The sequence below is a fragment of the Gadus chalcogrammus genome, chromosome 15, assembly GCF_026213295.1.
Source record: "Gadus chalcogrammus isolate NIFS_2021 chromosome 15, NIFS_Gcha_1.0, whole genome shotgun sequence".
Taxonomy (NCBI): Eukaryota; Metazoa; Chordata; class Actinopteri; order Gadiformes; family Gadidae; genus Gadus; species Gadus chalcogrammus.
The window spans coordinates 15,173,787-15,188,584 of record NC_079426.1 but is presented as its reverse complement, the minus strand read 5'-3'; the positions used below and the strand labels follow the sequence as shown (position 1 = coordinate 15,188,584).

At 45.1% G+C, this 14,798-nt stretch overlaps 1 protein-coding gene across 3 annotated transcripts in view; it reads left to right on the top strand.

Moving 5' to 3' along the window:
* Positions 1–14,798, top strand: part of LOC130405126 (inositol polyphosphate-5-phosphatase A-like) — a 130,353-nt gene that overhangs the window by 24,759 nt on the left and 90,796 nt on the right. For all 3 annotated transcript variants that reach the window (XM_056610117.1, XM_056610115.1, XM_056610116.1), the window contains exons 2-3: positions 6,899–6,940; positions 14,102–14,202. In XM_056610117.1, the coding sequence (XP_056466092.1) occupies positions 6,899–6,940; positions 14,102–14,202 (143 nt within the window). The remainder of the gene's footprint in view (positions 1–6,898; positions 6,941–14,101; positions 14,203–14,798) is intronic.

Sequence of the window (14,798 nt, the reverse complement as noted above, 5' to 3'; positions counted from 1 at the left end):
ATATATGGTGCTCGCCATTTTGTGGTGTTGTTCGAATTCTCACTGGTTCATTTCATGCACTATATAGTGCACTTAAAATACCCAAAATTTGAGCGTACATATGATGTTCCCTACGTGTTACTCCCGTATACCACAATGCCATGCGGTTGTGTTTTTCCGTAGGAGAAGAAGCTGAATAACCGCGAAAATGAATACATTTAATGATGGAGTCTCCGGCTTTCGTTTAGAAATGTCAACAATTTATTTGGGATTTAACATAGAAAATTTAACATTCTAAATTAATAAGAAAAACCTTGTTCAAGGAAATGTAACATTCAACATCAATACAACCTCCAGCTTTCCTCGAGAGTGCCCGGTTTGTTTACATGATGTTGGCGCATCTGTCTGTGTCACACAAATACCCGGCGCATTTACTGACGCAAATGACGTTTAGAAATGTTCAGCGTAGTGTCCGAATTCTCGTTTGTTCGTTCCCTATGTAGTGCACTATATCATGAACACTATAGGGTATAGTGAGTGAGTGAATAGGGAACGATTTCTAACACAGCTCATGTACCACAGCTGTGACCCGGAAATAGTGCAGCGGGGTGTGATGTCATTTTGCCGTGCGAGCAGACCGGTAGGTTTCGAGCCCCTCCCCTCTCCTCTCGCAGCAGTGAGTGAATACGGCAGGTCAGCGCTACATAGTATGTTTTCCACCTGTGCCAGTTCATTTCAATTACAATTTGCGGGGCTTTTTAAGTTGTAAAAATAGTACCACAGCGCTGTTTTTCAAAAAAAAAAATAATAATAATAAATGTATCTGCAACTTGAGACGATCGACGATGGAATCCATCGATCGGCCCATCCCTATACTCAACCCATTCTTAGTAGGCCCTTAGAATATTGTTTTGGATCGTATAGTAAGGTTATTATATATATTTTTAAAGCCGCTCAAAGCCGGTATGGTATATGTGGATGTGTGCTGTAGTCATGGCAACGATAGAAAAGGCTTTGGAGCCATGCAGCTGGGGTTTTGTCTGCCGTGTAATTTCCTGTTTGCTGATTACTCTTATCGGCGACAAAAAAAACAACCCGAGATAATTGCATTGCATTGTATATTTTTTTTAATGTGTTTCTGTGTACGAGATGATGTGTTTGCGTGTATGAGTCGAGAGTTAGAACATATATACGTGTACTAATGCATCCCATATCCCTTATTTCACATGGCTCCAACAACATCTTCTACGTGTTATCTATGTGGGTTTGCGTTGGGTGGCTGGCCACATCCGATATCCTGGGTGGAAGCGGGCCGTTTCTTGTGTGTGTGTGTGTGTGTGTGTGTGTGTGTGTGTGTGTGTGTGTGTGTGTGTGTGTGTGTGTGTGTGTGTGTGTGTGTGTGTGTGTGTGTGTGTGTGTGTGTGTGTGTGTGTGCACTCACACACTTCTGGCACAAGTCTTATCCTGGGTTTCCTGTACCCGACTAAGTCTTTAGTGATTATAATTTTTCGCCAGACACTGCAGAGTACAACAATCCCCCCCCAACCAACATCACCTGAGTTCAGAGGTCAACCCTACCCTTCGCCAGAAAAACTCACAAATGTTCTCTGCTCAGCAAACTTCAACCAGCAGTTATTTGGCTCCGTTATCTGTCTGTAACTTTTTCTCTGACTAATCAATTAATCATTCTTCTTCACTGAACCAATAAGGTAGCATTAAGATGAGATGACAAGAAAAGGTTACAATACAACTTCTATACACTTTGTTAGAGTACCATATATTTATTTTGCATTTTTACATTTTAGGAGCAGGGAGGGATCTGCAAGAGATCCGTTTGTTTCAGTGGCGCACCAAGCCTGTTAGCCAATCAACTGTTCCCTCCTTCCCTGCACCCCCCCCCACGTCTAACCACACACCTTGTCCTCGATCACAGCTCTCCCATGTGGAGCGAAGGCTATTTATGGCTATGCCCTCACTCACTCCCCTGTAAGCCAATATCTGGTCCTTTTGACCATTCTCTCTCTCTCTCTCTCTCTCTCTCTCTCTCTCTCTCTCTCTCTCTCTCTCTCTCTCTCTCTCTCTCTCTCTCTCTCTCTCTCTCTCTCTCTCTCTCTCTCTCTCTCTCTCTCTCTCTCTCTCTCTCTCTCTCTCTCTCTCTCTCTCTCTCTCTCTCTCTCTCTCTCTCTCTCTCTCTCTCTCTCTCTCTCTCTCTCTCTCTCTCTCTCTCTCTCTCTCCTTTTTTTTTTTTTTTTTCTCTGGAGCCGCTAGGGGTTGAGGGTCAATGACGTAAAAGCTTAGACGTTTGAACTCTCAGTACATTTCATTTGTCTTTCTGTCGGCTTTTTAGAGTCAGGTTCTATTAATGAGTTTTGCGGGATTGTCTTTCAGTGGCTATGCGTCACTGGATCAAAAGGCTCTGTTACTAATTGAAATCCATTACACTCCTCAGTGCTGTCGGTTGTCAAGAATCTGCATTGCAAAGCGTGGTTATAGGAACCTCAAAGAGGGTTCTTGCCTGTTTCTATTGATTAGTATGTGGCAGAACCGAGCAATATACGTTGACAGATTTTCTAACATTGATCATCATATAGGAGCAGATATTGGCCATGTTGACATGATTGTTTTGAATCCAGCTTGGGCTTTGTCGAATCAAATGCTCTGCATGGATGTCAATAACGACACCTTGCCTCACATTAAGCCCTCTTTACATTTGATTTACAGAAGACTGAGCCAACTGATCACATCGTGATGTCCCTGTGAACATCTTTCTCTGTTTTATTCCTATTTATAATGTCAAAACAGATAAAAGACTCCAACACTGTCAAAGGAGATCACGTGTCCCAGTTTATTAGGTGCTTATGAGTTAACACATGATTACGCATATGTTCAACGATGGCTGTGCCATTGAGGTTCAGAGGCACAGTGCCTTTATAATCGGGATCTTTTGTATGGACACGTGCATGAGTAACACATTGCAGGCTTTGTAACTCTCTTTGACCAGGTTGGAGCTGGATTCTTTTCCCTGAGATGCATGATGTGTTTGTGTCTAGTAATAGATGCAGGTGTCACCTAGCAACTGGTTGTTTATTTTAAGTATCCTTGGTTAGAAGTCCTCCTCATAGAGACTGTGCTGACCAACACGCTGAGAGTGGATGGAGGGGGCTGCGTAGATGTGGCGTTTTAATGGGTGGCACAGGACCTCGGGAGGGGTGGGGAGTGATGCCTTATGAGAGTGGATCTGACCCAGAGATTATCGTCCAGCTCACAGTTTTTATTGGAGAAGGTGGAGGGAGGTTTGTTTTCCACAGTGTGATGACACACCGGTATAAACAACTACTTAAATCTTCAGCTGGGTTCACTTCCTTTCAATATCCTTTCTCCTTTTCTATTTCATGACAAAAGTAATTTTTCTTTTCAGCAAGCCTCTTGACCTCATATTGTTTCTGTAAGAAACAAGACGGAGACTGCTGCTTTAAGAAAGGATGGGAGGAGAAAACAAGGTCCAGTTGGTCATTGGTCCAATCTAGATCTCTGTGGAGGTGGACATGGCGGCTGTGCAATAGCTGGGCAGGGTGTGAATCAGCAAACACACGGGGGGTTGACTCCTTGGAAGAGGTTGTGCGAAATATGATCATGTGGCTGCCAGGTGGTTCCCAGCAGAACCCAGTAGGGGGTTCTCTGCAGGACGAGCCTTCGAATTCCCTTCTCTTGCAGTTTACTAGCGCCACTCCCCAGATGGAAAGGAATGTGCGTGCTGTGACCAGCCGATAGAATGCCTCTTAGGTCTGCGATGAGGTCATGACCTCCGCCTCGTCCACCCTCTCTCCAGGAGCTCAGCCACTGGTTGTTTTGGTTTGTTAGAAATACAAAGGTTGTAAGTCTGTTTTTGTCCTAATTGTAGGACGTTTGGTGAATGGTTGTCTCCATTTTTTTTTAAACTTACCCCAGATTTGGTATGCAAATTCCTCTTTTCCATATTTTATTGCAAATAAATGCACGGCTCAGTGACCACTTTTTCACTATTGCACTCTCCGGCTGGCCCAGCTGTACCTCTTTGCATTGCATTTGCCACATTCAAAATCAAGGAATTTGCAATCCCCAAATGTGTTTGCCATCGTGAGTTAACCAGGACCCTCTGATGCAGCATCACGGAGGACGTAATCTGATATGGCGAATGTACGATTACACCTGTCTGTTTACCATATATCATTCATTGTGTGAGCACACGGTCTAAACAGCTTCACGGCATCATCACAGTCTCAAGTTGAAATGTGTGTTCAGATTTGTGACAATGATCCAATGTGGTTTGAGCTGATCTGGGGGCAAACATGATCATCTCCATGGTGCGGCGTACCGAAATAGAGGCCTTTTGTTTTCGATGATTCTATTGGCTCATTCAGAAAGCACGCTCTTCTGTTTGTTTGTTTTTTATGCCAGGCGCATTCACTTTTTAAACCTAACTAAGAGTCTATTTATTCCCCACCCTGCTGTCAAACAAGTAGGCCATGGAGTGAGCAACAGGAATGGGAAGCTCACAGAAAGAGGGAGGAAGAAAGGGGAGAGAAGAGAGGGAGAGAAGTACCCGAAGGAGAGGGGTGACCAGGAAGGTTTTATTTTTGCATCTGTGCTGGTGTGAAGCCCAGCTCTCTAATTAGCGGCAAATTAACTTCTGATTGGCTGTGGGAGGTGCCGAGGTGCTGAGGTGCACGCCGGGACCAGGGCCCAGATGCATGCTGGCTCCGGCTCCCTCCGTCCCTCAATTAGCCCACTTTGCATACCGGGGCCACCTTGGCCGCCAGAGAAGGTGGTGGGGGAGGGGAGGGGGGGGGTTGTTCCCTGTGGGCCCGCTGGCCTATCCTGTGGGCAATGCCAGCAAGGTCTGCATCTGTTCCAGGGGACGAGAAACAATCTCGCCACAAGCCCAGAGGTGGTTCGGCCTAATTACAACAGCTCTAGTTCTTGGTGGAAAAAAAAAAGAGGAAAGGCCTAATTCAAAAGGAGTTTCAGAGGGTCTCCAAACGGTCCTCTTGTCCACCAGTAACTGTCAAGCCACCTGGCCCACTGCCGGAGTATTGGTTTTCATTAAGTCCACTCCATGGTTGTGGCTGCTGTTGAAATTAGACTGGCTGGATTCAGAAACATACAAACGGCGGTAATGGTAGCCATTTGCTGGCTGTCTTATATCGGTGTGCAAAACATTCAAACAGTGGTTTAGTTTGTTCAGTTATAAAATGTCTATCACCCCAGAATCTCCAACCACAACTACACATACACACATGCACACACACACTGGCATTACAGGCGAACATACGCACATGCACGTACGCCGCATGACTGACACGATAGCATCGTAAAGTGATCGAAAGGAAGTGCTACGCCTAAACGCATGCTAACTATGTACAATCAAAACCAAAGGCAAGTTTTGCCTGTAACATGGGTAGCAGTTTGGTCCATTAAGAACACTAACTGCCTTGACACCACAACAGACAGGCAGGTGGAAGGTTCCCTTTCTCTATCCACCTCTCCCGCTCCCTCCCTCCCTCGCTCCCTCCCTCCATGTGATTAATGACAAGGTCCAGCGCCGATGTCCATATAAAGACCTTCTGCATGGCTGGATCTGGTGGGGGGCAACACACAGATACATGTGTGCGTGAGTGTTTGTGCGTGCACACACACACATTCACACACACAGGCACATTCCCTCTCACACTCACTCTCTCACAGGAATACATTAAAAAAAACATAGTTTAAAGGATATACCAAGTTCCTGATGGAGACATCATTCAGTGGGATTATTTTTTCTATAAGTATTGCTACCTAAATATGCAATGGGGAAAAGGATGACCTACAATTTAACCTAGGCTCTAGCCACACAAGGTATATGTAGTGTTTATTCACTAGAACTTCCCTCAACATTATAAAAGTACTGCACTCGTTAATAACATAATTAACATAATTGGACACATACACACACAAAATCCTATAACCGATTTTGATGACCATTGTACACTAATGGGCCAAGATAAGTAGAACCTCGATTTCATCTCCTGCTACCGGTACTATTTGTTTGGAACTAGCAAAGTCCTGCGTAGCACAGCCATAGAGTATATTTGCTTGGTTGCATTTTCTTTCACTTATTTTTCTCTGTTGCCATGGCGTTGAGATTTTTGGTGTTCTCTGGGCTGCTGAAGTTATCCAAGGATACTGCACCAACCTGCACTGGTGGAGCAGGAGAACACTGCCCATGCTTCTGCTCTCAACAGGCTCACTTATTGCAGGGCTGGTCTCGCTCACACACACACGCACAAGCAGAGCATTTCATCTGAACTGTATGGACACAGGGAGATCTCTCCTTACATGGTGGACTGTCCGGGTTGCTGTCATTCCACAGCACAATGGAAATGAAGGCCAGGTCTCTGAAAAGAAATACAGAGAGAGGGAAGGAAGGAGAGGGGGAGAAAACGAGGGCGAGAGAGTAGTTGAATGAGAGGGAACGGAAAGCGTGTCACTGAGCGTTATAGCTGGCCCTGAATAGAAGCAGGGCGCTCACAGTCGACTGTACCCTCGTTACTATATTTACACCAGGAAACACAACGGCCGGTGCCAACCGTTCCGTTGGATTGCAAACGTTGTCTTTTATATCAAGGGGTCTATTGAAAAAGTCTTAACCAAGTCTACCTACTTGGGTACCTGACGTACTAGCGTTATTTTAACTAGCATACCTAGCTCGAGACAAACTGCAATAAAATACTAGGCAACTGCAATTAGCTTTATTTCCTTACAAAAGCATCCTTGGGCCCATCTCCACAAAGCGATGTGTACATCTGCATCGAGTTTGTGTTATTAAACACATGGTCACCTTGGGAGGGATAAGTTGTTTGCATCGCTTAGTGATTTGTTTTTGTTTTCTCTTTTCCAGCCTGAAAACCTCCAGAAGACATGGCTGAGAGAATTCGAGCAGGTACGGTGATGAAGCATGCCCATCCGACCAGCCCCCCACCTTCAGCTAAACGCTGTTCCCATTCAGTACTTATTTTAATCATTTAAAAGTGATGATTTATTGAATGTTATTACGTATTCAAGGGCTTCTACATATTTCCTATTTTGGAGGTGTGTGTGTGTGTGTGTGTGTGTGTGTGTGTGTGTGTGTGTGTGTGTGTGTGTGTGTGTGTGTGTGTGTGTGTGTGTGTGTGTGTGTGTGTGTGTGTGTGTGTGTGTGTGTGTGTGTGTCCTTGCATGCTCCCTTTGGATTGTCATTGGGTCGTGACCAACTTGATGCCTTTAAAGTTGGCAAACCAACGTGATGCCTTTAAAGGTTCACAGAGAGCAAAGAGAGCAAGTCTTGTTGTGTGCTGCACTCAAGCTGTTGTGAATACAAAGAAGTATTCAGATTGGGAGGATTCAGTTGACTGGTTATGGCCTGACTGCCACTCACCATTCCTAGAAGAAGAAAAATAAAATTAATTAAAGGTGCTTGCTGGGAAATAGGTCTGTCTTGTCGGTTGAGTCTCATATTGAAACTCACACCTGCTGCAGATAACTACGAGTTTGTGGGTTTCAAGGGAAGAACAGCAGAGCAAGACAATCTGAACCCAGTAGCCCTGTGACCCCAACACACCACACAGCGTGTATTAAACATCGATTTGAGTTGTAGGTGCTTTGGGGATCGTTCCATTATAGAGTTGTCCAGAGAAAGGCAGCAGAACAGAGCATGATTTTAAAACTGAACAACCAAAACATTTTCACCTCCCGCTCTGCTCCTTCCGTGTCTTGGCCATTATCAGTTCAAGTGTTGCCTTTCATTCACCCTCGATTGACAGGGAAGATAGATTTCCAGTACCAATCACAGAAACTTTGCCCTGATTTGTCAGAAATTATCCCTGAGCGGTCTAAAATTGAAATTCCTTTTATACAGAGGTCAGCTCAGTCAACTTGAATCTCCCTTGAAAAGAGAACTTGAAAGAGCACAGTTCCCTCACTAAAAGCTGACCGATGGTTAGTCCATTTCTTACAAATTTCCCTCAAATAATAGCTCTTGAAACGAAACCTGCAGCACCTTTTAACACGGGTGTAGTCCTAATTCCACTTAATTTCAGTCTAAACAAAAATAAAATCTGTGTTGCACATCAAGGATCTTAAAGGGAAGGCAAGTTATTGTTTTTTTGTTATATTTATTGTTGTTTTTCATAGTATTTTGGTGGGTATGGATTACACATCGGGATGTTAGGCCGCTTCTGTGTGCCTGTGCTGTGTTACACAATGCCTGTTCGTAACCTCACTTCCTATCTGCCTGTTAAACTCACAGGAACCCCTGACAAACCACATTTCTTTCCACTGGGGCAGGCAATGTCAGGCTGCACACACGAGCATGTACACACAAACGCACACACCTGCATTCATACATATGCTGACACACATTTATGTGTGGACGGACGGCGAGACAGACAGACGGAGGGAGAGACAGACAGACAGACGGAGGGAGAGACAGACAGACGGAGGGAGAGACGGACAGACGGAGGGAGAGACAGACAGACGGAGGGAGAGACAGACAGACGGAGGGAGGGAGAGACAGACAGACGGATGGACAATAGTAATTAGTGGCGTGACTGGTATATGTTCTTGCCTTTTATCTTATAACCCGAGGTGTAGGTCTCAGTTCAATCTGACAATAAATATGATTCATTACGTGAACATTCATTGAACTTTGATGTAATGCACAACATCACTAAAGATATGTTAAACTCTTGACACTATAGTCGATGGAGTTATTCATCACAGTTAAGCACATTCTCACACACGCTCACTTGCGTAGTCACATGGATCATTATGAGGAGCCATTACGGTGTGTGTCTTGGGTCGCCTGATTCAGGGCCCAAGGGAAAACACTGACATCACCAAATATTGGCCGTCTCGCCTCTACCACAACGCAAGCAGTTCTCCCCCGACACTGTGTGTGTGTCGAGTGTTTCAGGCTTTCCTCTGTTCTCTCACACATACACACACACAGTCACACACAGTCACACATACAGTCACACACACAGTCACAGTCACACTCGCAGTCACACTCACAGTCACACACACACATGCATTCAGCTGGTCTGAGTGCAGATAGTCACCCCTTTGGAACCAGAAGGCATGATCTGTGTCTCTTTTAGAAGTAATTGCTGAACCGGATCATTGATTAATTCAGTGTGACTAGGACTGTTGAGGAAAATCCTGGGTTAAAGTATCCAAACTGCTGTTTAGTTGAGGTCAAAGAGTGAGACCAAATGATCCTCCTGGGACGTGTAAACGGACCAGGCAAAGAGATGGGACGAGCCAGAAGGCGGTAGAAAGCGTCTCCCTAGAACTAGAGAAATGTTAAGTTAGACTAAAAGTTCTTCCCCTCTGTGAGGGCAGCAAGGAGGGCAATCTTGCCTTGCAGACCCTGTGCCAGCACTGTGCCTTCTCCGGGTGACGTCATGGAAACGAGCATCATACTATGAACTCTCCGTGGCACGGCGTGCTTGGCCAGTGACAACGGGACTCAACCGTGCTACGCTAGCAGGTCGTTCGATAAATACTCAAACAATAAAGTCTGTGTTTGAACAGTACTCGGCCGTGGCACTTTGAAGCAGGTTGGCCACAAACTAGCGTGAACTCTAGTACTCTTACTGGTTCGATATATTTCTTGATGATGCCGCTTAAAAGGGGTATGTTTGGCTGCTAGCTAACTAATGCTAATGTGTTTCCGACACAACCTCTTACTTTTGGAGTAATTTGTGACCCACTTGTTTACTGACCAATTCATCATCTTATACAGGCCAACTGTGCACACACACTATGCTTGTCTATATACTTACTATCTGTATTTATTTACTAGCTTTCACATTACATTTGCCTGTTTGGACTAGGGGTGTAACGATCACACGTATTTGTACCGAACCGTCACGGTACAGGCACTTCGGTGTGGTTATAGAGGTGGACCGCGGTGCGTAAATGTGGCGCAAATAGCGTTAATGTGGCGAATGAAAAGGCTTGTTTTGTGGTGCAGAATTAGAAACTTGAAGTCGGAATTCCCCCCGGACCGTTTAGCCAAAGTATACTACTCCGACTCCGTAATCCGACTTCGTAACTACGGAGACCCCTCAGCCCTAAACCGAGGTAAGTACCGAACCGTGACTTTTGTGTACTGTTACACCCCTAGTTTGGACTATATTTCAGATGACTTGGTACTAAAAGACCAAGTCTCTACTGGTCAGTAATTGTGCAGGGTACTAACATCTGTGTCTGCAGACTTCATCATGCATCCATAACTAGGACACAATTTGGATATTCTTCAAGCCTACAGTCCTTTGATCCAAAAATCACCAGACTAGCGTGGGTCTAGATCCCGGCCATTCCCATATAAGCAAATACACAGACAATTTGCCTTTTCCACACAGCTGAGGCCCTCGGCAGCCTGAGAGCCGCACAGGGACCTAATCGACCTTGATTTGCATTGCTCCACGTGTAAGACAATTCAGAACAATAGAAACACTAGGTAGCAAAGGGCAGTGACTTATCAGGTCATCCGGTCTGTTGTTGTGGTTTTATTGATTGTAAGGTTTTTGATATCAATGGCTCAGTTGCTTCATTAAAAAGGCCATATGTGTGGTTAATTGACTGAAGTGAACTTTCTCGTTTGTAATTTGCCATTTCAGGAAGTTACATTTCAAAGTTTGATCGGAATAATATACTGATAAACACTCTGGCTGTGACATTGTAATTAGAAAGCTTGGTGCTGCACCTGAAGTCAAGAGAGCTCATTGTTCAGGCTGCCCTGCTCCCTTTAAGACTATGTAGTGGAAGTAGTATTGATAGAGTATTGATGTAAATCCACTGTGTGTGTGTAATGGTATATCAAACGACTATCAAGTCCTCCTTATACTTCTAAAGCATTCTGGACAGACGATCTTCTCCTGTGCACGTGATCCTTTTTGTGTTCGTCCCAATGGACCAAAACACTTGGGGTCAAATTTCCTGCCAAGGTTCCTAGCCAACATTGTCTGTGCTGGACAGCATTAGTGTCAACAATGGAGCCGCTTCCCCGAGGTGTTCCAGCGGGGTAAACAGAGATGTAGATCCTGACGATAACATCAGCTCCGTCTCAGCCTGTGAGAGCGCCAGCGTGCTCAGTCTGCCGTTATCCAACACTGCTTTTAGTCCGCCGCTGCTAGTACTACGGCAGACATAAATAGATGTGATTTGACACCCCGTGGTGTTAATCGTGCACCATGGAACGACATAGACATACACAACATGAAATAGGATAGTGTTAACTTGCCGGCGTTTCCATCAAATCAACGATTCTCTTGTTTAGTGATCACTTCCAAGTAGTGTTTGAGGGACAATGGGTGCTCTGCCATCCCAAAGCATAAATGGGACGTCTTGGGGCCCATTCTTGTAGTGCGTGGTTTGCGTCACCCAGACTTTTTTCTAATAGATCCTCATGAACCTGTAAACATACATGAGTTCAACAGAGGTTTAGTGGCTTTTTCTAAATGGTCTGAGGATGGCTCATCAGGGCTTCGGTCTACAAGAAGGTTATCTTAAGTACATTGGAATGCATATTGAATTTAAATAACCTTCCTGACCTATAATCAGATTGTTTTCTTTAACTGCCTGCTAGATGGTAAATGTAAGTGTTTACTTAATAAGTGACACAATCAAAGATTGGATCCTAACACAATGACACTAGTGTAGGGCAAGCCACATGTTGTGACCCATGTGGCTTGCCCTACACTATGAGGCACTCTGATTGGTGGCTGTAATCTATTCAGAAATAATGGTCAATTCATCATCGAGTTCCATTACGTACTCTACAATTAATATAAATTATAACTGCTACACACTTGATCGTTTATTAAAGGCATCTGTATACCGCCCGCCCAGTGTGTAATTCATCAGTCAGAGGGTGACGTGAACATGATTGGATAGAACCGCGTTCAGGTTTGCATGTTTTCTCTCCCATTGGGCTTGGCGTACAAGTACACCGCAGATTTTTTCCTTGAAGAGCGATGTTGTTGGAGCAGAGGGCAAGCATGCTCTCGACGCCAACACGGGTCTATTCTTTGAGGAAATGTTACGTGTGGAACAGGTTGAGGTTCACTATACGGACGTATCTTAGTATCAGCCCCCGCTGATGGAGATTTTAAAGAGTTTGACTGTGTTCATAAAAGGCAGCTTCCATTGTTGCCCACCATAAAGCAAGTCTCTTTAGAGCTCCTTTATTCGGTGTGTCCACATGACAACCGCCGAGTGACTGCAATGGTAAACAGAATTCCTCCCCAAGAGTTAATTGGTGAATTGTCCATCTGTTGTTGCCGCTTTTTGCCAAAGTAAAGATAAGGCTCACTTGTTAATGGTGTGGTTCTGTGCAGTGAGAGCCTGATTGTGCTAATGAAATTAGCTCCGGGATACAGTCTGTTTGTCAAAGTGGGGCTGCAGCTCACTGCATGGAAAGACAAACAAAAGGCCAGCAAAGTAATCACGTGCACACACGCACACAGGCACTCTTTCTCTCTCTCCCTCTCCTTTGCGATCGTTCTGTCTCTCTCCCTTACACATACGTATGGTGTTTAAGGTTAGTTAACACCCCCCCCCCCCCCCCGGGACCATAACGCGAGGACCTTCTCTCGCTCCACGTATCTGGCTGATGGGTCCACTAATTTTCCCCAAGTTTGAGCGCTGACCCACCCACTGGGTCTCACATTCGCGAGTCTGACGGCCCGAGGACAAGCCATAGGTTGATGGAAAATCCATAGCGTTATTGCCATACATTACTTTTATTTGATTCGGCCCCACCCCCCTCAGAGTGAGAGAGCCACACGTCCTGGCCCCAGAGACGCTTATGTGATGGGGTGAGGGGGGGGGGGGGTAGTAGTAGTGAAGCAGGTAGTAGTGACCCCATCCCACACACCCCACATCTATCTCTGGTGATATTGACATACGGGCCCTGAGTGAGCAGTCAGGGCTGTAATTCACTCTGCTCTATGGATTTCCTGTCCGAGGTCGACGCCTTGGAATCACCGCGACCGGTCGCTCACAAACACCTGGTTCAGAAAGAAGAAGAAATGTATGTAAGGGGGAAGGACTGTGTGGGTCACTTGACCCCTGCCACACTCCCGACACGTGTGGAACGGAGACCTGATCTGCTCTTTGGAGAGGATGAGGGAAATATTCAAATGGCGGTGTGTCCTTTTTATTCAACCAGTACCACAGGCCCGCGGTCACATGCACATACGTGCACAATCCCCACCTTTTCCCGCCGAACCACCCAGCCCCCCCACCCAGCCACCCCAGGCAGTCCATTAAGCACCGCGGTCGTCATGTTCCACATTAGCCTGAGGAAGCCAGTATCGATACTGCACAGAGATCGGTATAAGGCATGGTGGCTGACGCAGTCGCAGACCCGAAGGGGGTGTCTGGCTAAATGCGTGTCACTGAACAAGCTGAATCCATGTGGGTGTCTGCCTTAGCGTGGCACTCTGTCTTGTGTAAATATAGGAGAATGTCACAGTACCGGAGAAAGGAGGGGCGAAGGAGACATGATTTGATGGGCGAGGGGCTGAACCGAGTCGAGCTCTGTGATTATACCTGGGGTTCACTTCTGTTTACGGAGCACTTCAATTAGTTATCCATCATGGGTCTGTGTGATAGACGGGGGCTATATGATGAGGAATATAATGCATGTGATTGATCCCTGTATCTGATGTCTGGTATTGAGGGAGCTGTGATGTTGACACAGGGATGCGCTTTGAGAAGAGTTGGTCAACATTGCCTCACTCGCACGCCTTTTGTGATTGTTCATTGGAGGACTGCTAAATGCAAATGTGTAAAGTTGTAAGGTATATAGAACTATGCTTTGAATAAATTATAGAGAATTTGACTGGGGAAAACCAAAACCAGACTTTAAAACAAGACTATTATATTGTGATGTTGACTGGTAATGAGCCAATAGAAATCAAACTTTATTGAACAGTTACATCTTTTTTCTTTTTTTAACTCATAGGGCAATTTTTTTGTAACAATTGCCCATGCAAAACACTGAGTTGGGTGTATTCTATATGTTATATGAGTATTTCTATTTTCTTTTTTACAGACCGTACATTCGCACAAGCCTCACTTCATCGCGGTGCACTGTCAGGAAGTGGGGGGGAAGAACTGTGAGACGTCCATGGCACACGTGGACAGTTTTATCAAGTAAGTATCCCATTATAGCGTGCACACGCGACAACATAGTGATCTTGCTTTTCTCTCGTCGGTTTCAGCGGCAGCCATATTGGATTCCCCAGCTGTGTGTTTCCTTATGGGTGGATGACTCCCCCCTCTGGTTAGAATAAGATAACCGGCCTGTTTTGTATACAGTTTTCATATTTAAAGCCTTATACAAATTGGAAGCTATGGAGGTTATTAACTCTAATCAACAAACAGTAAACATGGGGCATTATAGTGTAATTATGAAGGGGTTTTACTCCCAGCCCAAAGGTTCTGGGATTGAGTCCCAAATGTCCACAGTAGCCTACCGGTGGATGACTTTAAGCAGGATTGCTATAATCCCATCCAGCTCCTCAATGTTTCAGAAGTCCTTTTGGATAAAAGCTGAAATACAAAATGGTAATATTACCCGTAAATATAACCGCAAGCGGTGACTAACGGGGTCCGAGCAAAATTAAAAGTCAAGAACATACTAATGGAAGATATATAAATATGACATATAATTATCATATTTAAGGAAAGATATTCCATTTATAAACCTGAACTGCAGCCTCATTCACATAGTCAAAATGTCTATTGAT